The sequence below is a fragment of the Amphiprion ocellaris genome, chromosome 2 (genome assembly GCF_022539595.1).
Source record: "Amphiprion ocellaris isolate individual 3 ecotype Okinawa chromosome 2, ASM2253959v1, whole genome shotgun sequence".
In the NCBI taxonomy this organism is placed as follows: domain Eukaryota; kingdom Metazoa; phylum Chordata; class Actinopteri; family Pomacentridae; genus Amphiprion; species Amphiprion ocellaris.
In genome coordinates this window covers 36,783,204-36,805,279 of record NC_072767.1, presented here as the reverse complement: position 1 = coordinate 36,805,279, position 22,076 = coordinate 36,783,204, and the positions used below count along the sequence as shown (strand labels likewise).

General features: G+C 40.6%; 2 protein-coding genes across 2 annotated transcripts; both read left to right on the top strand.

Annotated features, from left to right (window-relative positions):
• Positions 1-1,207: 1,207 nt before the first annotated feature.
• Positions 1,208-14,481, top strand: plpp6 (phospholipid phosphatase 6). Its single transcript, XM_023283853.3, has 2 exons — positions 1,208-1,876; positions 8,164-14,481. The coding sequence occupies exons 1-2, from the start codon at positions 1,384-1,386 to the stop codon at positions 8,529-8,531; spliced, it is 861 nt and encodes a 286-aa protein (XP_023139621.1). The 5' UTR covers positions 1,208-1,383; the 3' UTR covers positions 8,532-14,481.
• Positions 14,482-14,742: 261 nt separating this feature from the next.
• LOC111577512 (flavin-containing monooxygenase 5-like) lies at positions 14,743-21,034 on the top strand. Its single transcript, XM_023283829.3, has 11 exons — positions 14,743-14,862; positions 16,714-16,852; positions 16,978-17,166; positions 17,268-17,433; positions 17,573-17,715; positions 17,805-18,004; positions 18,112-18,247; positions 18,338-18,557; positions 18,657-18,729; positions 19,878-20,130; positions 20,239-21,034. The coding sequence occupies exons 2-11, from the start codon at positions 16,721-16,723 to the stop codon at positions 20,386-20,388; spliced, it is 1,662 nt and encodes a 553-aa protein (XP_023139597.2). The 5' UTR covers positions 14,743-14,862; positions 16,714-16,720; the 3' UTR covers positions 20,389-21,034.
• Positions 21,035-22,076: the final 1,042 nt, after the last annotated feature.

Sequence of the window (22,076 nt, the reverse complement as noted above, 5' to 3'; positions counted from 1 at the left end):
AGAAACGTCTTTAATTCAGAAAAATCTTTTTTTAGCAACTTTATTCAACGAACAAAAACATTACAAACACGAGACGCTATATATAAAAATTAAATGTGTGTATTGTATAAAATTGTATCTTCATATGAAACAAATAAATTCATATGTAGAAGCTATTCATTAGTTTGTTCTTCAAACTTCTGTGTGTCGTTACTTTAAATGTTCATTCAAGTAAGAAAATTTTCGTTTTTGTTGCAGCTATTCTGATTAGTTTCTTGTTTGTTTGCTTTATTTTGTAAGTGCAGAGTAGCACTATGGTACTCCATGCTGTAAAAGCAGGCAGGCTTGTGGGACCATCCTGGGGAATTTTTTTATGTCAGACACTACATTTTCTGCCTTCTAGGGATTTGTCATGCACCAATTTGTGCCTTTTCTGTGTCAGATGATGGAGGAAATGCCTTTAATCTGGCCAAGGTAAGGAAAATTCTCAGTTCAGGCACCTCTCATTTAATATAATCCCTGCCTGAGTCACACATGTATGATTTACTCTTTTGTCCTCTTTTGCATCTTGTTTTGGGACATTAACCTCTTTGCATGTACGTGTGGATGCTTTTCACATTAGTAATAAATAAATTTAAAAAAAAACCCGACTAATAGTTCACATTTCAGACAGATTTCTCCTCATGCTCAAAACTTTCTATAAATTTTAAACATGGCATGTGTTTTGGGATGACAAGCACACATATCCTAAATGTTAAAGGGGACATATCCCCTGTGAAACCTCTAGAAACTTTTCCCATGCATATACTGTTGACCAAAAAGTATTTGAAAAACATAAATTAACAAAACAAAAAACGAAAAAACTTGATTTTGTTCCACTAAAGCTATGTGCTTGTAATCGTTAACAAAGGGTTTACGTTTTCAAAGCAAACAAATTGGGCTTAGTGATAAATAAGTTGCAAGATGGGTAATTTAAAAATGCAAAAACTCGACAATCATGAAAGCATTTCTGAAATAACGCAATCATATAGATGGTGCCCATATGAACGGTAGTGGCGTAGACAACGTATGGATAATATATAAAAATACTGTTTATATAGATTTTTAATGAATAATAGTATGATAGAAATAGCAACAAGCAGCTTTATTTACAGAAAAACGCTTCCAACATTTATATCACGTGTACATTTCTGAATAAAACTCGGCTTCCCAGGGTGCTTTGCGATCAGAACAACAAAGATGGCGATTCAGCTCGGCGTTCCCAGACGTGATATGAATTGTCAAACATACAACAGATGAACTAACGGAGCGACAACCGGCACAGCACTGCAGAAGACTCTCCACTGCGGTGACACTACACGACAACACAGCTGCCAACGTCGTAACGTACAGTAACGGACAAAAATGCCGTCTCCGAAAGCTAAAAACCCCGGTCGAAGCGGCGGGAGCCCGGTGCTCGGCAGCTCCAACGGCCGCTACGAGTTCATGTCGCTGACGAAGCCGCTGAACCGCTCCTCGCCGCCTCACCTGCTCCAGCGGCAGGGCTCCGACCCGACCACCGCCCGCCTCCGAGCCTCGGAGAGCCCCACTCGGCGTCGGGGCTCCAGCTCCTCCACGGGCTCGGCGAGCGGTCAGGGGCCGCCGGAGGAGGACGGTATACGGCTTAACCCGTCCTTCATCCGCGTCGCGCTCAGCTCGCTGCTCGCCATCGACCTGTGGCTGTCCAAGCGGCTCGGGGTTTGCGCCTGCGAGGACTCGTCCTGGGGCAGTGTGCGCCCTCTGATGAAGCTCATAGAGATATCTGGACATGGCATCCCCTGGCTGTCCGGTACCGCCTACTGCCTGTACAAGAGTGACAGTGCGGCAGGGCAAGAAGTCATTCTCAACCTTATTATGGGTAAAACTACTCTGCTGTTTGTGTTGCTCCATGTGTTGTCACTGTGTTCTTCTTAAATGGCATGCAAACAAACAGAAATCTTTGTCAATAGTTGTGCAGATAGATCTCTAGGTACCACAGAGATGCAGTATTACTTGTCACACCCCCCATGCTCTTTTATAAAAGCTAACTTCAGCTCTAGAACGCTTAACCCACTTCCTATAACATCACTGGTATTATTCTGACATATTTTTCTCCGTTAGCGCAGGAGATGTCATCTGTTCTTCATTCTAGCATCTCTGATCGCAGTCTTGTCTCCTCACTTCTTGGCTATGACCTACTCTACATGTTGCTCCACATGTTCTGCTTTATATTTTTCCATGTTTGAGTCAGCCAGCTGAGGAAACAGATGAATGGCTCTTACTCTGAAATAGTGCAAATTGGATAACCATGTTGTCACTTTGTTTCTTCTTCTTTAATGGTGTGCAAACGAAGAGAAAACTTTAGCAATAGCTATGCAGATAGGTCTCTATGTACCATGCAGCAGTGCTTGGTGGCACTGCCCCCCATCTCCTCCCAGGTCCTAATTTGCTATTCACAGCTGCTTTATCAAAGCTTTCATTAGCTATAGAAGACTTAAGATTACTTGACATTACTGTTAATTTTTCTGCTGGTTTGTCACATGAATGCCTGATCCAGGCCTTGTTCCATCTCTAGTTTCAGTCCAGCCTCTTCCTTTCTGGGTTTTAACCTCCTCTACGTGCTGCTCCATGTGTCCTGCATTATACTATTCCATATTTGTGTCAGCCAGCTTACAGGTGCGCTGAGGAAACAGGTGAATGCTAGTAATGTAGAAATGGTGCAGTTTAGAAAGCAAATGTAGAATGATCTGAGTTCTTGTGCAGAGACTTATCTGTGCCTTCAGTGGGAGTTTCTGTGACTGACGCTTTCTAAAGCCACATGAAGGAAATGCAGAACTGTGAAGTAGAGCTGCAACAAGAGCTGTTAAAGTAGTCGCCATCTGTTTTCAAAATCCGTTACTCCATGTGTGGTCACTGTGTTTCTTCCCCTGAAATGGCATGCAGACACACACAAACCTTATCAACAGCCATGCAGACAGGTCTCCAGGTACAAGAGAGGTGCTGCAGTACTTGGTGTCACAGACCCCCTGTTACTCCCCGGTCCTGATTTGCCAGGCAGAGCTCATTTATCAGAGCTAACTTTAGCTATGGAAGACTAAACCCACCTCCATTACCATTACTGTTAATTTCCTGAGTGGCCTGTCAGTGCTATCATCTCAAACGGAAATGTTTTCCAGCTCTGACTGCAGCGCTCCCTCTTCATTTATTAGTTTTAATCTACACGTTGCACCACATGTCGTGCATTGTTTTTTTTCCATGTTTGTGTCAGACAGCTGAGGAAACAGGTGAATGTTTCTAACTCTGAAATGGTGCAAATTGGATAGCTGGGTTGCTACTCTGTTTCTCCTTCGTTAATGGCACACAGACACAGAAAGCTCTATCAATAGCTATGCACACAGGTCTCTAGGTACTATGCAGTGTTACTTGGTGGCATGGCCCCCCCAGCTCCTGATTTAACATGCACAGCTGCTTCATCACAGCTTACCTCAGCTGCAGAAGACTTTACCCAGCTAACATAACATCACAGGTTCATTTTCTGACACATTTTACCCCATCAGTGCACGAGATACCAGCTGTTCTTCATTCTGGCATCTCTGATTGCCATCTCTCCTCTGTATTTCTTGGTTTTAACCTACTCTACATGTTTCTCCACATGCCCTGCATTATATTTTCCCATACTTGTGTCAATTCCTAGCACGTTTTCCTCCCATCAGTACTGGAATCTCATGTGGAGATGTCTTCTCTTCTTCATTCTGGCCTTGTTCCATCACTAAATTAAGTTCCCCATTCTCCTCATTTCTTGGTTTTAACCTACTGTACATGTCGCACCATGTGTCCTGCATTGTGTTTTCCACATATGTGTCAGCCAGCTAAGGAAACAGGTGAATGCCTGTAACTCTGAAACAGTGCAGAATGGATAACTGTATGAAATGTAGAATAATCTTGTACTGAGACTTCACTGTGCCATTAGAGGGAGTCTCTGTGACTGACACTTTCTAAAGCCACACAAAGGAAATATAGGAAAGAGAAACAGAGCTGCAACAAGAGCTGTTAAAGTAATGACTGCCCGTTTTTAACATCCGTGTGTTATCACTCTGTTTGTTGCTCTAAAATGGCATGCAGACACAGAAACCTTTGTCAACAGCTATGCAGAGAGGTCTCTAGGTACCATGGACATGGGTTGTTTTGCAGCATTAGATAGTATCACAGCCCTCCTGAGCTTCCATGCTAACAGCTCCTTTTTCACAGCTCATTTCACCTATAAAAGCCTTAACCCACCTATCTTAACATCACTGTTAATTTTATGATACTTTCTATTCCGTCAGTGCTGGCATCTCACATGGAGGTGTCCGATTCTGGCCTTGTTCCATCTCTGATTGCAGTCTCCTCTCTTAATTTTTAAATTTTACCTACTGTACACGTTGTTGTGCTTTGTGAAGAAACGCAAAGGAATTACATGACAGTAAAGTAGAGCTGCAACAGTTAATTGATGTCAGCTATTCAAGTGATCGCCATCTGTTTTCAAAATCACCTCCTTCATATGTTGTCACTCTAAAATAGTATGCAGACACATAGAAACCTTTATCAATATCTGTGCACCACAGAGATGGGCTGAGTTGCAGCAGTACTTGGTGGTACACCCCCCTGCTTCTTCCAGGTCCTGATTTATTTTGCACAGCTCCTTTATTACAGCTCATATCCCCTATAGAGCACAACCCACCTACCATAACATCACTAGCAGTTTTCTGATACATTTTCCTCTGCTGGCTGGGGCTCATGTGGAGATGTCATCTGTTTTCATTCTGGCATCTCTGGTTGCAAACTCAGAAGGGGTGACCTTTTCATTTCTTGGTCTTAGTCTACTGTATACATTGTTGCACATCTTCAGCATTCTATAAAATATAAAAACACAGTGTCAGGTTACAGGCGAGCAGAGAAAACCAGTGAATGCTCCGAACTGTGAAATGTTGCGAATTGGATAGCTGTGTGGAATGATCTGAGGTCTTGTGCTGAGACTTCTCTGTGCCCTCAGAAGGAGTCTGACTCATGCTTTGTGAAGCTACATGAAGGAATTATATGACGGTGAAATAGGGCTACAATGCTAATTGATTAGTTGTCAACTGTTAAAGTAATTGCTAGATATTTTCAAAATCAGACTGACTCTGTTTTTCAGAAAAAAGTCCACATTCTCTGACTCCAGCTTTTAAAATTTGAGTATTTTCTGTTTTTTTTCACTCCTCTATGAAAGCAACCAAATATATATTTGTTTTTGGGGCAAAAACGAGACATTTGAGGATGTTAGCTTGAGCTTTGGGATACACTGATTGACATTTTTCACCTTTTTGTGACTTTTTATAGACCAAACAGTTAATTGATTAATTGGAAAATTACCTGACAGCATGAGAGTAATGAGCTCTACACTAAAGGGGTGGGCCAGAGTATGAAATCCTTTGAAACACAAGGTGCAGCAAGTGCAGATAAGAGCATTTTGCAATGTAAGAAGAGATGTAGCAAAGGCTGGTCTTTGGACTGTAGATTAATTCATGAATAGCAGCTCTTAAACATGCAATATAAATGTGTGGCGCAAGGTCACAGTTTGTAACCAGATATGTTTATAGAGGTCTATTGTTTGCTCAGAGATATCAGCCCATTATGTCACTTTTTTCTGAGTATATTTTATTATGCATCTTACTTGATGCAAACTTTTTTTAGTCTGTCTTATTGTTTTTCTTACAGTGTCTGGTAACTGCAGTGACACAGTAACATTGCCCAGTGCTGAAATCATTTATATATTATAAAACTATTATATTGCAAAATAAATAAACAACAGTAGTTAAAATGATTGAATAAAAACTGGTTTATGTTGTTTTAAACTGGATGTTCTAGGATTTGCACAAAACAAGCCATTTCATGACATCTAATTGGCCTTTGGCAAAGTGTGAAGAACAAGTTTCACTAATTTATGACCCATTTTTCAGGGATCAGTTGTCAAAAACTGAATTAATCCTTTTTTTTTTTGTCTTACTACTATGATTTATCCAACAAAAACTTAATTTTAAGAGGCATAGATTGTTGAATAGGACCGTCCCTAGTTTCCTCTTGCTGTTTTCAAGAGATACAGCTGCACTAGATACTTACTCTGAAGTTTTCAGATAAATAATTTATTTTGCCCCTGAAAATCTTGCAGTGGTAAAAATAATATTTGCCAGTCAGCCCTCCCATATGCATGATGTCAGACAGAAAGCAGCAGCCTCTTGTCTTCAACAGTTTCTTTCTGCTTTAAACTAGACCACAATTAATCACCAGGAGGCTATTATTAGAGTGCACTAAATTAGGTAATATATATAAACCAGTGAAGTACTAAGAAAGACACAGTTTAACATCAATAAGTCCCTGGAAAAACAAAGTCACTGTTGCTACAATACTCTGATGAAGGCCAAACGCTTCCCTCAAATCTAAAAGACCATTTTAAAGACAAATGGCAGGCTACAGTTTGATGCTGCCAATGCTGTAAGAAATGTTTGTACCTGAAGTCTTTGTGCTTTCTGATTATAAACTGCAGCTTTTAGTTATCAGTAAGGAAGAAAATGCACCGTTGCACATTCATCGTGCTGAAATCCTTTGATCTGATTGCCAGCAGTGATTGGCTCAGTGTCACCTGACTGTTGCATTAATTTTTCAACACTGTAGCTCTGGAGAGAATATAAATCTGTTGCTAAAAAAATCTTAATACATGCTGAGATGCAACTTCTTCAGCAATTCTTTTATGCAACTATGATGTTTAAAGGAGATTTCTTTCACTTTTATCACACTGGATAACCCTTTGTTGCACTTTTTGTAATGTAAACCACAAATATTGTGTTTTTTTTAAATACACATTCAGCATGTATTCTAATACAGACAGATAAGAATATTTGATACATCCCAGGTCTGCAACTATTAAATGAATCGTCTTCTTACTTTTGAAAACACTGATCGACATTTTTTCATCATTTTTGGACGTTTTATAGAACAAACAGCTTAATTAATCGAGAAAATAGTAGACAGATTAACTGACAATTAAAGGTGAGTTACAGCTCTGATACGTACCATTTTGAATCATATTATACTATAAATATTAACTAAAAATGTAAACACTTTTCCTAATTTCCAAGGACATTCAATTTCCCTGTCCGAGTGCCTCAAGGGTTCAAGATTTTAGTTTTATTTGTCACATGCTCATAGAGTATGTGCAGCAAAATGCAAACTGACTGCTCCTCAGGGCTGTGCAATAACACAATGAGACATTATAAAGGAACATTCTTTAAAAACAATAGAAAAATAGAACCAGTAGAACCAGACACTTTGATTTTGCTTGTCAACACAGGCTGTTTGTTACAGATGCACCTACTTTATAGATTCAAAAATCCTGGTTAAATGGGAAACAGCTTTGCCAGTCTTTAGGCTGTTACAGATCCTCGGAGGATTTAACATTTTGACTTGCCATGTAGGAAAAGCACAATAACATTATTGAAGGCTGGACTAAAAGGTCCTGGTGTTCATGTTGCTTCACTGTCACAAAAAGACACTTGTAAAGGAGGAGGCCATGGTTGACTTTATTAGTAGCTCCTGTGTCTGCTCTGGAAAAGTTCTGCAGCAGTTATTGATTACACACGCTTTTGACAAGAGCCTGTTAATACCTACCAACAGCAACACATGACTAACGGCATGCACCAGTGTCTGTCACTGTCTTGTTGCTACCACCAGATGTTGCCAGTGTGTAGAATTTTAAACCCTATGTCCTGTACACAGCTAACCAGATAATTTAGCTAGACACATTTTTTCCCTCTCTGGTTAGAAAACTGTACTCTGTATATGCGCTCAGGTTAGTTATTCATATAAATACCGCAGAACACATAAGCCTGTAGTGATATAACAGCATCCTATGATTTCCAGACACCATCACCATTCTCAGATACCTATTTTTAGGCTCACAATGCCATCAGTGTTCTTGTGGTTGTGATGTATATGTGTACCAGGGATACAAAAGTAACCTCTCTCATCGCTGATACAGCATATCCCCTCTTTATTCCTCTAAAAATGTCATGGTTTATAGCTGCTTTATTCTGGTTGCATGCAGTTTGTGTTGCTGTATTTAGAACACATCCCCTCCTTCGTCCCCTGCAGGCCTGCTGCTGGACCTGATCCTGGTCACCGCTGTTAAGGCGGTGGTGCGTCGGCGTCGGCCAGCACATAACCGCATGGACATGTTTGCCACCTTTTCCGTGGATCGCTATTCCTTCCCGTCCGGCCATGCCACCCGTGCCGCCCTGTGTGGGCGTTTCCTGCTGGCCCACCTGGTGCTGGCCGCCCCGCTGAGGGTCCTGGTGCTGCTGTGGGCGGGTCTGGTCGGGCTGAGCCGAGTGCTGCTGGGCAGACACAACGTGACTGACGTGGTGTTTGGCTTCTGGATGGGCTACTGCCAGTACAACCTGGTGGAGATGCTGTGGCTCTCTCCTCAAACCTTGCAAGGGCTGCTGGGACAGTCAGCTTAACCTTAAGGACCGAAGTAGGAGGAGACGTAGTGGTTTATATGTTGATCGTGAGAGCACCTGCACACCTTTTAGACTGATATCTGAGAGAAATGATCATTTGACGAGAGAGGAGAGCTCTGTCAACACACAGTTTGCTTCTTCTGTTACCTGACACTTATGTCTATCTCTGGCTCTCATTCTAAGGTAGCAACTAGCCTGCCAATATTAAGTCGTACATCATTTTAGTCACAACAAACCAGAAGGGAACAAATTTGATCAGTTTACCTCCTGATGCCACCTCACTCACCTCTGCCACCTCACTGGCCTGATTCAAGGAAACAATAATATATGTCAACTCTTTCCAGTTTTTTGACTGTTGAACATTATCTAAGTTTACTTTTGATGATAAGGAAAAGTAAGTACCATCTGATGCACTTTAGACTTGCAAATTTGTCTAGACATCGCCAGTAACTTTACATCACGAAGGAGTCAAATATTTGACAGTTAATTTGAATTTACTATCGAAAAGTAATATGCTTTGACTTAAACTGCAAATTTTCCGCTTTGATCAATGGATGCACAACCAAACAGCCACAAGTAAATGAAAATCATATGAAAGTAAATGAAAAATCTGCCAAATTCTGATCTGTATCCTCATTTGTTCTATGATTAAATTTTCTGGTCAGAATACTCAGCTGTTCATGAACAAAGGGTTCACAGAGTCATATTTGTCTAAGTAGTTCAAACAAATGCATTAAGTAGATATTTATCGGGACCATTTAGTTCCTCAAGAAACGTTCATAATAGCGAGTTTGTCCACCTGTTTATACCTACTCAGCTTCTTTAGGATGATTTCTAAAGGCCAATCTTGAAGTCAGTGTCCTTAAAGCACAGAGGACTTTTATCATCTTTACGACTGATCTGATAGGATTAGATACTACGCTGTTTAAAGTATATACACCTAAACGCTCTTCAGCATTATTTAACAGCATGTTTTTTTTCCCTTTGGCACTCTACGGTTTTATTAATTATCAACCAAAACAACTCCTATGAGTGACAACCAATCAGCTCTGAGTAGATTTGGTGCTTAGCCACGTTATCAGGTCATCTGAAATTACTTAGAGGAATTTGCAAATATAAGGTTGTCATATCAGGTATGCTTTGATAATTATTTATGAATCATATCATGTTTCTATTTTATTTAAAGTGTTTATTCAGGGAAGACATGATTTTGTGGGTTTGAGGTTGAAAAAAGTCATCAATTCAACAAAAAAATTAGCATTTCAGATGATGCAATGAGACTGAAGTCTGACAGTGTACAGTACATTTGTCTATATTAGGAAGGAATGCTGCATATTAAATTAACTGGATTACAGTGGTTCATACTGTATATTTACATTATCAAAAAGTAATATTTGTTAAAAAAAAAAAACAAAGTTTTCCTGACTTTATAGTAAATGTTACAGCCAGCGCCTCCTACCCCGTGTGTGTGTGTGTGTGTTTTAACCAAATGTTGTGGCTATGCAAATAGGGCTGTGTGATCCCCCCTCCCTGCCAGCGCCTCCTACCCTGTGTGTGTGTGTGTTTTAACTATATGTTGTGGCTATGCAAATAGGGCTGTGTGATCCCCCCTCCCTGCCAGCGCCTCCTACCCTGTGTGTGTGTTTTAACTATATGTTGTGGCTATGCATATAGGGCTGTGTGATCCCCGCTCCCTGCCAGCACCTCCTACCCTGTGTGTGTGTTTTAACTATATGTTGTGGCTATGCATATAGGGCTGTGTGATCCCCCTCCCTGCCAGCGCCTCCTACCCTGTGTGTGTGTGTGTTTTAACTATATGTTGTGGTTATGCAAATAGGGCTGTGTGATCCCCACTCCCTGCCAGTGCCTCCTACCCTGTGTGTGTGTGTGTTTTAACTATATGTTGTGGTTATGCAAATAGGGCTGTGTGATCCCCACTCCCTGCCAGCGCCTCCTACCCTGTGTGTGTGTGTGTTTTAACTATATGTTGTGGTTATGCAAATAGGGCTGTGTGATCCCCACTCCCTGCCAGCGCCTCCTACCCTGTGTGTGTGTGTGTTTTAACTATATGTTGTGGCTATGCAAATAGGGCTGTGTGATCCCCGGTCCCTGCCAGCACCTCCTACCCTGTGTGTGTGTGTGTTTTAACTATATGTTGTGGCTATGCATATAGGGCTGTGTGATCCCCGCTCCCTGCCAGCACCTCCTACCCTGTGTGTGTGTGTGTGTTTTAACTATATGTTGTGGCTATGCAAATAGGGCTGTGTGATCCCCCCTCCCTGCCAGCGCCTCCTACCCTGTGTGTGTGTTGTAACTATATGTTGTGGCTATGCATATAGGGCTGTGTGATCCCCGGTCCCTGCCAGCGCCTCCTACCCTGTGTGTGTGTGTGTTTTAACTATATGTTGTGGCTATGCGTATAGGGCTGTGTGATCCCCGGTCCCTGCCAGCGCCTCCTACCCTGTGTGTGTGTGTGTTTTAACTATATGTTGTGGCTATGCAAATAGGGCTGTGTGATCCCCCCTCCCTGCCAGCGCCTCCTACCCTGTGTGTGTGTTTTAACTATATGTTGTGGCTATGCATATAGGGCTGTGTGATCCCCGCTCCCTGCCAGCGCCTCCTACCCTGTGTGTGTGTGTGTGTGTTTTAACTATATGTTGTGGCTATGCAAATAGGGCTGTGTGATCCCCGCTCCCTGCCAGCGCCTCCTACCCTGTGTGTGTGTGTGTTTTAACTATATGTTGTGGTTATGCAAATAGGGCTGTGTGATCCCCACTCCCTGCCAGCGCCTCCTACCCTGTGTGTGTGTTTTAACTATATGTTGTGGCTATGCAAATAGGGTTGTGTGATCCCCACTCCCTGGTTGGACCGTGACAGCAGAGGCGTGGCTGCGACCAGGAGTCCAGTGATTGGTGCGGCGATCCCCAGGCCGACCAACCGAAAACTGTCAACTCCTTTAAAAGAGTTGTCAGTTCAACTGAACGAGGCAGCTGACTTCCAGCGTGCCATTCGGTGTTCCTGTGTGGTGGAGGCAAGATTGTCTGTGTGATAGGAATTGGGCGAGGGTTAGACTCAAAAACTGATGCAGCCTCATTTCATTACAGGTAGTTCCTTTTGTCTAGGTTTCACCAGGATTAGGGGTGCTGACTCCTGTGTAAGTTTTGTTTTGTCAGTTCCCATTTAGTGAGCCTTTTTGTTCCGTTTTTCTTTTGTTCACCGCGATGGTAGTGTTAAGTTCTCCTTATGAGAACTCTTTTTGTGTTTTGCTATGTTCTTTGATTTGAGCAGCACCCACCAGCCCTCTTCCTTAGTTTTGCCTCAGTTTGTATAGTAACGTGCACATTTCTGTTCAACCTTTTCTGTAATAAATAATTTGATTTTACCATCAACAACTGTTTATGTTGCTTCCCTTCCCCCCCGAGCCGGGGTTGTAACAGTAAAAGAGTCACAGATTTGGTGTTGTAAATTTATGAGGGATTGTAAATGTATTACACGCGAGTTGTTTTTTTTTTTTGTTGTTTTTTTTTGTCATTTTCACTTGTAATTAGACAGAAAAAAAACAATATTTGTAGAGCAAAAGGTAGAGGTCAAAGAAACCCACAGCATTTTTATTTGACAAAGCTAACACAATACCTGAAGATATGATCAGCTGAGGTTTTAACTGAACAGAAATATGGTGATTTTCTTTCATCCAAGCCAATATTATTCTAAGAATTGATTTATTTTTTTGTTTTTGTCCATCTACCACTAATCTGAACACTTCAGATCTGTCAATGTGAGTTATAAAATAGAGATATACCTAAAACCTGGGCATGTGTAAATACTTGAAATGTGTTAATTTGGCTCTGATTTCAAACAAATGAAGAACCAAAGCAGTTATAGTCATTGTTTAATCTAAGACCAAGAAAATGTCACTTATATCTTGCTCATTACCATCTTGTTTAAATCTTACACTGTGAAATCATTCCTAAAGATCATTTTAACGTTCTATTTTTTAAATGTCGCCGCCATGTTTTCAAAATTGCAATAATTATAAATATATAGACCAGGATAGATAATAATTAGAAGACGTTTTTGACACAGCAGCAAGTAGTTTGTTGGCAACGAGTTTGGGTGAATGAAGATGTTTAAACTGTAATTTGTTATGCAATGATCTGGTGTTCTGCCTGGGCTCGTGGATCAATAATCAGAAGGATGTTTTGTAATCTGCTGTCTATGTGGTACAGTTTTGTAGACATTTATGCAATTGCAAAAGAACAAAAATGGCATCATTTGGCCTGTGCTAGCTAATGTGGTATCACATGGCCCTGTATGACAAATTCCAGTTGGATATCTTGTGATTTTAATCTTTTGACATGCATTTTCATAATGTCTCAAGTTTTGCACTAATGTTCAGTTGAAGATTCACAAAGGCAATAATATGTGAAGATGCAAAACATCTTCCTGCAGTAAATATTTGATTTATTCACAGCCCTGTGCTTCTACTACAGCATGTATGTTTGGATGCAAATGCGTCTGACTTTATGTTAACCCATGGTGACCCACTGACTTCACCTTGTCATGAGTGGGATTTTACATTTCCTATTCCCCACAAACAGCATGTTTGCATGTTTGATGCTTAATCCTTGAACTGTCCCATTCACCAGCTGGTTGAGTGCCAGTCTGAGATCCAACAGTAACAATAAGCTGACGCCAGTGGTGACGGTTTTGTAACCTAGACATGTTTCTGATGTTAGCACTGTCATTGAGGAGTGTAAGCATGTACAGGATTGTGTAAAGAGTTGTGATTTTGTGCCCGTACATGTGCTAGCTGACCCACATATATGCTCTGCCGAATCTGAAGAGAACATGTGATTTATTTATTTTTTTAAATCAAGGTTTTTTTTCCAGTTTAGCTACAAGAAATAAGGAAACACGGAAAGGAAATGTTGTGCATGTTTTATTATGGCACCTCATCCTTTCATTCGCACGGTTCACATTCAACGTTCATTCTCATCCTCACTTGCATAACTTCTGCTGCTGTGTTGGTTTATGTTTCTGGACCACTTGGTCAGCACAGAGCAGATGCTTGAATACAGCAGCTAACTTCACAGACAAACATCTTAGGACTGCCAGATTTATATCTTATCATATATGCAAATATTTAGTTGTATTTGAAACTATTCACATTTTCTTTAACAAAAATAAAATTCTCTGTCTGTGCAGCTTTTACTTTTTGAGAGATTTTAGGCTGTGAATCACTTCATGTGGCTGGTGCCATTTGATCTAAAGCAGATCTAGCTATTTGGTGTCAACCAAAGCAATGTAACCGACTGTTCCCTTTGTTGACTGTCGTTGACTTCTTGCATACTGTGATGTCTTTCTGCAATAAATAGCCAGTTATCTTCCCAGTGCCAGTGAGTGAGGTGGCAGTTCCAGGCTTTTTCAATACATTACCATTCTGTTGCAAATCTAAATATGCTGGATTGTGAATTTTGTGACCAAAAGATTTTTTACGATTGATTCTTGTGTAGCTGTACATTGAAACGAAGCTTAAAACTAAGATACATTGTTTATCACGGTGAGTACAGACACTATATATTTGTGTATTGGATAGATTTTGCACATTACATGTCACCAGTTTGTTCCCAGGTTCAGAAACTGTCAAGAAAACACATTTTTCTGGTTTATTCAGCCTCTCAAAGATTGGCAGCAGTTGTCACATCGATTCTTGCACATAGTCAGACATGGTATCGTTCTCTACACTCTGTTTTGCCTGCTGAAAACTATAAATAATATTGTGTGTCAACTGTATAGACCTTATTCTAATGTATCCTAATGTATATATACAGTATGTCTGTATGGTCACGTGATTGCACTGTTCAATGAATTTCAGTTTGTGATTAAATGGGCTTATTCCCACATGATTTGATTGTAATGATTTTTAATTAAATGGGGAACAAATCTGAAACTGTCTCCTGTCTCATGTATAAAACCTGCTGCTACACTTTTTGTGTCTTATTACCAGAATTTAATCATCTGTGAAGCTCTTCGAACTGCTCTATTCTGTATTAAAGGTGCCACATTAATGAAATTTAATAGAATTTAACATGGATACATAGAGTGACGTAAATCATTGTTAATCAGTCACTTATCAGCACTCTTCAACTCCATTGAGTGATCTCAAAGGAAACTTAGTGAACTTTAGTCCATCAGATTTGGGTAAACAAAGTTCAACTCTAAAGCTGCCTTTTTTGGGCAGAATCTGAAAAAAAGTGTATACCCTTGGGTTTAAAAGTCTGTGCTGTGGTGATGCTAATGCCACTTCACTGATCAGCACACAAAGATCAAGGTAAGAGGATGCATTTGTAATTATGTTTTTCATTGCAGATTGCTCCTATTTTTGTGTAATTTTTGATTTGCTAATATCTAAAAAAAAAGATGTGTTACGTAGGATGTTCGTGTGCAGAAAAAAGCAACATGATTTTCAGCCTTTTATTATCAAAAAATGTAAAATAGCTGGAGAACAGTTAATTGTAGTTAATGTCTACATTTTGCACAAATCCAGTCACAGAACTTTAGTAGGCCATTCTAAAATCTTAGTGCCCTCAAAGAACTGTAAGATCATCAGAGGATGAAAGAGGGCTGGAGCACAATTCAACACTACTGTGTGTTCATCAGAGTCAAAGTGTACAAAGACATGAGGCAGATAGATATTCAGAATATACTAAGTGTAAAATTGTTATTAGATAATTAGTTGAAAGGGGTTTCAGACCTACTGAATGATAAATCGCTGGGTGGGAGTTGTCAAAGTCAGTATGCATTTGTCACATCTCTAACTGTAAAGTGCATAAAAGTAAGAAAAAACATCAATCAGATGCGGCAGCCCAGAGGAAACAAAACATGCAATGCATTTATGTCAGAGGGCTAACCTGATTAATCACCAGCTTGCCATATGCAGTTACGGTTGTAAGATTTTCTTCCCACATAGCTTCTGATCTGCAGAGTTTTTTCACCCAGTCAAAACTTGTAACTGTTAACTCTTCAAGAAATCCATACTGACTGGGCTGAATTCCACTTTAAGATAATTACATCTGACTTCTTCAAACTTAATTTAGAATGTCAAATAATGACAATGCAGATATCTCCAACTGAGGGAAATTAAATATATGTTAAACTAACATTATGAGTAGGCCGAATTAAACTTTAAATATCTGAAACTTGAATTACAAATCATCATGATTCAAATGGCAGATATCCACAGCTCACGTTGCAGGTATCTGAAATGGAACTCTTTCATCCCTACAGACAAAAATGGTAAAACTGATGTCATTTGTCCTACAAAGAATGACAATGTAGATATCCAAAGTTTTCTTTTTGACTAGGAATAACTGAATTACATATACTACAGTACATATCCACTTTAGCTAATAAACGTTTTAACCGCCTGCTATATGTTATGTTTGACAACAGCAGAATGTTTTGTGTATTTTTCTTTGCCTGACATACGCCAGAGCACAGGGGCATGTCAACATATGGACAACATGTCTGCTACTGCAAATACAGAAGGATTTAACTGAGTACCATCCTCAACCAATTATCCAGCAACAAATGTACACCTGAATACATACGTTTTCCTGTTGTCTTTGTCCAGGCTGACTTTGGTTAAGACACAGGAGTGCTGAAGCATTAGTCTGCACAATCAAAGGTTAATCAAAAACTGAACTGGAAATTTTCTTTCTGTGAGCTGAGAAGCACCTGATTCAGCAGCATTTTGTTTTTAACTGTAAGATAATCTTTGCTCTTTTTCTGCTTGTAGAAGTGAGATTGATTGTTTTAACAGAATGTGAGATAAAGAGCTGATAAGTCAGGGATAAGACAAGAGCTTAGTATGTAAACAGCTGTTAAAACATCTGTTCATCTATGCAGTGTGCAATCAGAAATAACTTCACAGTAATTCAGTAATCTAGTATACGTTGAGGAAAGGTAGAGCAAAGATGCTACAGTTTTTTCTAGTTCTGGTATAAAGTTCCACGGCTTTTTGCATTTCTATAACTTAATTTCAATACAGTATGAGTTCCAACTTACAATGTATCCACTAAATATGCATCCAGGGGGACTGAAGGCTGCACATTTGGAATTGCACACTTAAATCTGGTGACGTTGCTCAGTTAAACTGAATTTTTCCCTCATCTTGTTGCAGCTCCACCATGGTGCAGAGAGTAGCAGTGATCGGGGCCGGCCCCTCTGGTCTGGCCAGCATGAAGGCTTGTCTGGAGGAGGGCATGGTGCCAACCTGCTTTGAGAGCAGTGATGACATGGGAGGGCTGTGGAAGTTCAAGGTATTTTGTGCTGACAACCGTTTTACGTTTATGCTCAATACCATTTATATGAAAGTGAACGTGACAAACACCCACAGACGTGATTATTTGTCTTCTTTTTGTCCTTTAAAACTGTTTCTCTGCAGGAAGTGTCGGAGCCCAACAGGGCCAGTATTTACCGATCTCTCACAATCAACACCTCCAAAGAGATGATGTGCTACAGCGACTTCCCCATCCCCGCTGATTACCCCAACTACATGCACCATTCTAAAATCCTGAAATACTTCAGAATGTATGCAGAACACTTCAAACTACTGCAACACATTCGCTTCCAGGTAAAACAAAAAAAGCTATAGCAGGGCATTTGGTTTCAAAACTGTGCTTTGATAAATATCTGCAAAATAGTCTACTTCTGTATATTCTTGTTGTATTTTAGACCTCAGTGAAGAGTGTCAAACAGAGACCAGACTTTACTCGGACTGGTCAGTGGGAAATAGTGACTGAGAATAGAGACGGACAGGAGGAGAAGCATGTCTTCGATGCAGTCATCTGCTGCTCTGGTCACTACACCTACCCTAACCTGCCACTCAAAGATTTCCCTGGTAGGTGTTCAATCCTGCATTAAAAACGAGACAGATTTTTACATTCTATCTTGGTATATTAACAGCTTTGTTCCTCACACTTTGCAAAAGACTGCAGAAACAACACAACATATGTAAACATCATTGTACTGTGTTGCAGGAATTGAGACATTCGAGGGAAAATACCTCCACAGCTGGGACTACAAGGGGCCTGAGGACATGTACGGGAAGAGAGTAGTGGTCATCGGCATTGGTAACTCAGGAGGCGACATCGCTGTGGAGAGCAGCAGAGTTGCAGAGCAGGTTGAGGAGTCTTTCTGATTTGTCCTTTAATACAGCACGCTCACTTGTGATGATAATTCATGAGTTCTATCTTTTTCTCTATTCTGCAGGTGTATATGAGCACTCGTCGTGGAGCCTGGGTCATCCGGCAGGTTTCTGACAACGGGCTGCCAGTAGACATGAAGTACAACACGCGTTTTGTCCACATCCTCTTCCAGCTGCTGCCCATCAACTTCTTTAACTGGTTTGGCGAGAAGAAACTCAACACCATGTATGACCACACCATGTATGCCCTCAAACCCAAACACAGGTAGGTGCTGTCTTGATTTGTCACGTTGTTGCTGGAGTATGAAGGCAGTACAACAGTAAACAGTAAATAACATCTGTCTGCTCTGCCTTTATGCGCTGCCTCCACAGGCTCTTCAGTCAGATCCCAGTCATCAACGATGACCTGCCGCTAAAAATTCTGTCTGGATCAGTCGTCATCAAGCCAAATGTGAAGGAAATCCGTGGCTCCACTGTGGAGTTTGAAGATGGCAGCATTGTGGAAAAGGTCAGCAAACAGTCTCTTCTTGAACTTCCCTCCCAAACGTCTTTATTGACTTCCATCATGGTTTAATTCTTTCTTTCCTCCTTGTTCCAGGTGGATACCATTGTTTTTGCCACAGGATACAACTACGATTTCCCCTACTTGCCAAGCAACACTATGTACAAATCTGGGCACCGTGTTGGTCTCTACAAGCATGTATTTCCCCCGAACCTGGAGCATCCTACTCTGGCTGTTGTGGGCTTTATTCATGCCCTTGGAGCCATTATGCCTCAGGCTGAAATGCAGGCCCGCTGGGTCACACGTGTCTTCAAACGTAAGTCTGCATAACCAGTTATTAGTGTAGATACTTACAGAGAACAAGATGGTCTATTTACCTCTGTCTCCTGTTTTTTTCTTTTCTTTTACTGCTCAGGAATTAAGAAGCTGCCCTCAATCCAGGCCATGATCAAGGCAGTTGAAAATGACACAAAGGACATCGAGAAACAGTAAGTATTCCATTACGTTCCTCTATGTTTTAAACCTGACTTCAACATTTCCTGTTCTTCTGTTTTATCACGGTGGAACACATGGGTGTTAATATATTTCCACCATAAACAGGTTTACATGTCAGCAAACCATGTAGATAGCCACCAAATATAAAATCCATCAGCTGTCATGACAATAACAAGTTCAATATTTAGTCTCTTTTTATATCTGGTTTAGTCTCAAGCAAAGACTATATATAAAATATGGACGTAGCCTCCAGATCTGAAAAGAGAAGAATGTGGAAGGACCTCAAACTTGCATTCTTTCTGATGGCCAGCAAGAGGCGACTCCTCTTATTGCAAAAATAAGTTACAGTGTACAAAAGTCTATAAGAAAATTATTGTACTTCTCATTTGTTTGTTTACCTTACCAAATACTGTTGTAATAGGTTTAAGGTCTTTTGTTATGATCATGTTTCTTAAGACTTTTCAATACAGCATGTTTTTAATTTTAGAAATTGTGGTCCTATTTAGAGTAAAATAGACAATATAGAAAGGCATGTTTTACGGTAACTGTAACTGGTAGGTTGCTAACTTCTAAGCTTGCTGTCAAGCTGCATTGAGTAATTTTTTCAAAATACCGACATGGCGATAGGCAAATATGCTACTAGAGACTTGAAAAGAGTAGTTTGCAAACTAATGGGTGACCTCAGAGTAGCTATGCCCATGTTTCATATTAATTCCATGGCATCAAACAAACCCTGATTGAAATATCCTACTTTTCAGTTGTTCAATTCCTACCAACCAGGAACAGACACAACCAAATGTCATAAGATATGATAAAGTTATAAGATGCACATGAACAATTCAATCACTATGCCAACACAGAACAAAAACAATTTGCTTAAAGATGCAAAAGGTTAATTTCTGTCGGTTCATAACACATGCTAACTGGATGTATTGTTCTTAAAATATATTGATTTCTACTGCTTTGAACTTGCAAAATAATCATCAGCAAAACCTTTATCACTCCTGAAACAATCAATCAAAACAGTCAAACTTACCAGAGTGCAATCTAGGAAAGCTTTATTCCTTCATTCATATTAACTTGTACTATATCCATTTCACTATTAAATCTTACATCCATTTCTCACCTGTCCTGTCAACAGCTACATTGTGTCAAAGCTGACTCCGCTGCAGGTGGACTTTGTTTCCTACATGGACGACATTGCTGGGGAGATCGGAGTGCGACCAAGTCTCCTGTGGCTCTTCTTCACAGACTACCCGCTGTTTAAGAGGGTTTTGTGGGGGCCCGTCTCTGCCTACCAGTACCGGCTGATGGGCCCAGGGAAGTGGGAGGGAGCCCGCCAGGCAATCTTCACCCAGTTCGATCGCATGTACCAGCCCCTAAAAACCAGACAGGTCTGAGAATAGCAGTGTGTCTTCCACATTCTAGGAGTCTATTTTGCCTTAACATGAAACAAGATGAAAATAAAAACACACACATTTTTCTCCTTCCGTGTTTTCTAGATGGTGGAGCAGGAGTCTTCCTTAGCTGGAAGCCTGGTGAAGCTGAGTCTGACTATGATGGCTGGAGGAGCTGCCGTCTGGTATCTCCACGCTCGCAGCCCAACCACCATCCCCACCCTGCTGTCCAGCCTCCGTCCACAAACAGTGTGAACACAAACAAACCAAAAACCACATCTACTGCTTCTAGATCCCTTAAAAGTCTAATTCTGTATACTTCTATTTGGGTTGTAAATTGTTGAAATCATTATAGGGGTCACTGTCTGAGCCGCTGATTGATGCTGGGATGTTGTTCAATCTGTGTTTTTAGTCTATTTAAATGCCTGTCAGGAAATGTTCCTCCTGAAAACGGTTTCATATGCATCTATTTTACAGCATATAGTTTAGAAGAAACTCAACAAATCCTAGTTTACTGTCACTTTTACAATGTTTTGTTTTACTGTTTCTGATCAAAATTGTAATTTTTTCCCCACAATTTTTATAATTATATCAAAAAGATCAGCACCTACTTGAAACATGAGAGGAAAAAATGCCAGCCATGCTGTTGTTGTTGTTGTCAACCATGCCTTCCAGTGTTGCAGTGGTTTTAGTTAGTTGTATATGATCACAACAGGCAGAAAATTATGCAAACCTTCTCTTTAATTGCTTTTAATTTTTTGTTATTGTCAGATTTAGTGGATTGTTAAAGGTCAAGCACAGGTAAGCTGTAACAACTAATTTGTGTCATATTTAATTTTATATTGCCATGAATGTCGAGTCTGTTTCCTGTGTATATCCTGTGAATAAATGAGTAAAATCAGCCAAAGCAAGTGGTTTCTCTGAGCTCTGACCCCTGAAAGGAACCAGGTGAGGTAGTTTAGGCCTTTGGTTGGGATGCTCATTAAACAGCTCACTGAGGAGACATTACAGGCAGTGAGACCACCTATATGTCCTTTGAACACCTTTGGATGTCCCAGAGGGAGATGAAAGAAGTAACTAATTAGGTAAGTAACTAATGAAGCATTGGTACTGTCCTGAGCACTCGACTGTTTTAATGCAGACCTGCATAAGCCATTATATATTTTCTGTAAAAAATGAAGCAGTTTAGTAAGTGTTAGGATTTATTTTTTTAAGGTACTACTAACTGAACACTGAAATTAATGTTACATATGAGTGTTACAATATTGCTAATAATAACCATTTAATGCGCAATGAATGCATGAGTTGTGCTTGAACTTTAAAAGGGAAGAGATGGAGCTAAGCACTAACTCCGAGCCCTGATGGACACCTACAGGTCAGGCTGGAAAGCTACAGCTGCTTACAAAAAATGCTTCTTCTTCTACACGTGCACACACATTAACAAATATAGAGTTTTGGCCTTGATACACAGCACATTCCTGTTTACTTACAAGGCAACAACTAATTGTACTGAAACTGCTAAATTCAAGGTTGTTTAAGGGCGGAAACCATAATAATACTCCCTATGAGATACCACCAGTAGCTGCATCACATCACAGCCAAGAAAGGAATAGATTAACAGGTAGAAAGTGGGGAAAAGTTTGCAGGAGAGAGAGAGAGGGAGGGAGAGAGAGAGAGAGAGAGAGAGAGGGAGGGAGAGAAGGAGGGAGGGAGAGAAGGAGGGAGGGAGAGAGAGAGAGAGAGAGGGAGGGAGAGAGAGAGAGAGAGGGAGGGAGAGAAGGAGGGAGGGAGAGAGAGAGAGAGAGAGAGAGAGGGGAGGGAGAGAGAGAGAGGGAGAGAGAGAGAGAGAGAGGGAGAGAGAGAGAGAGAGAGGGAGGGAGAGAAGGAGGGAGGGAGAGAGAGAGAGAGAGAGAGAGAGGGAGGGAGAGAGAGAGAGGGAGAGA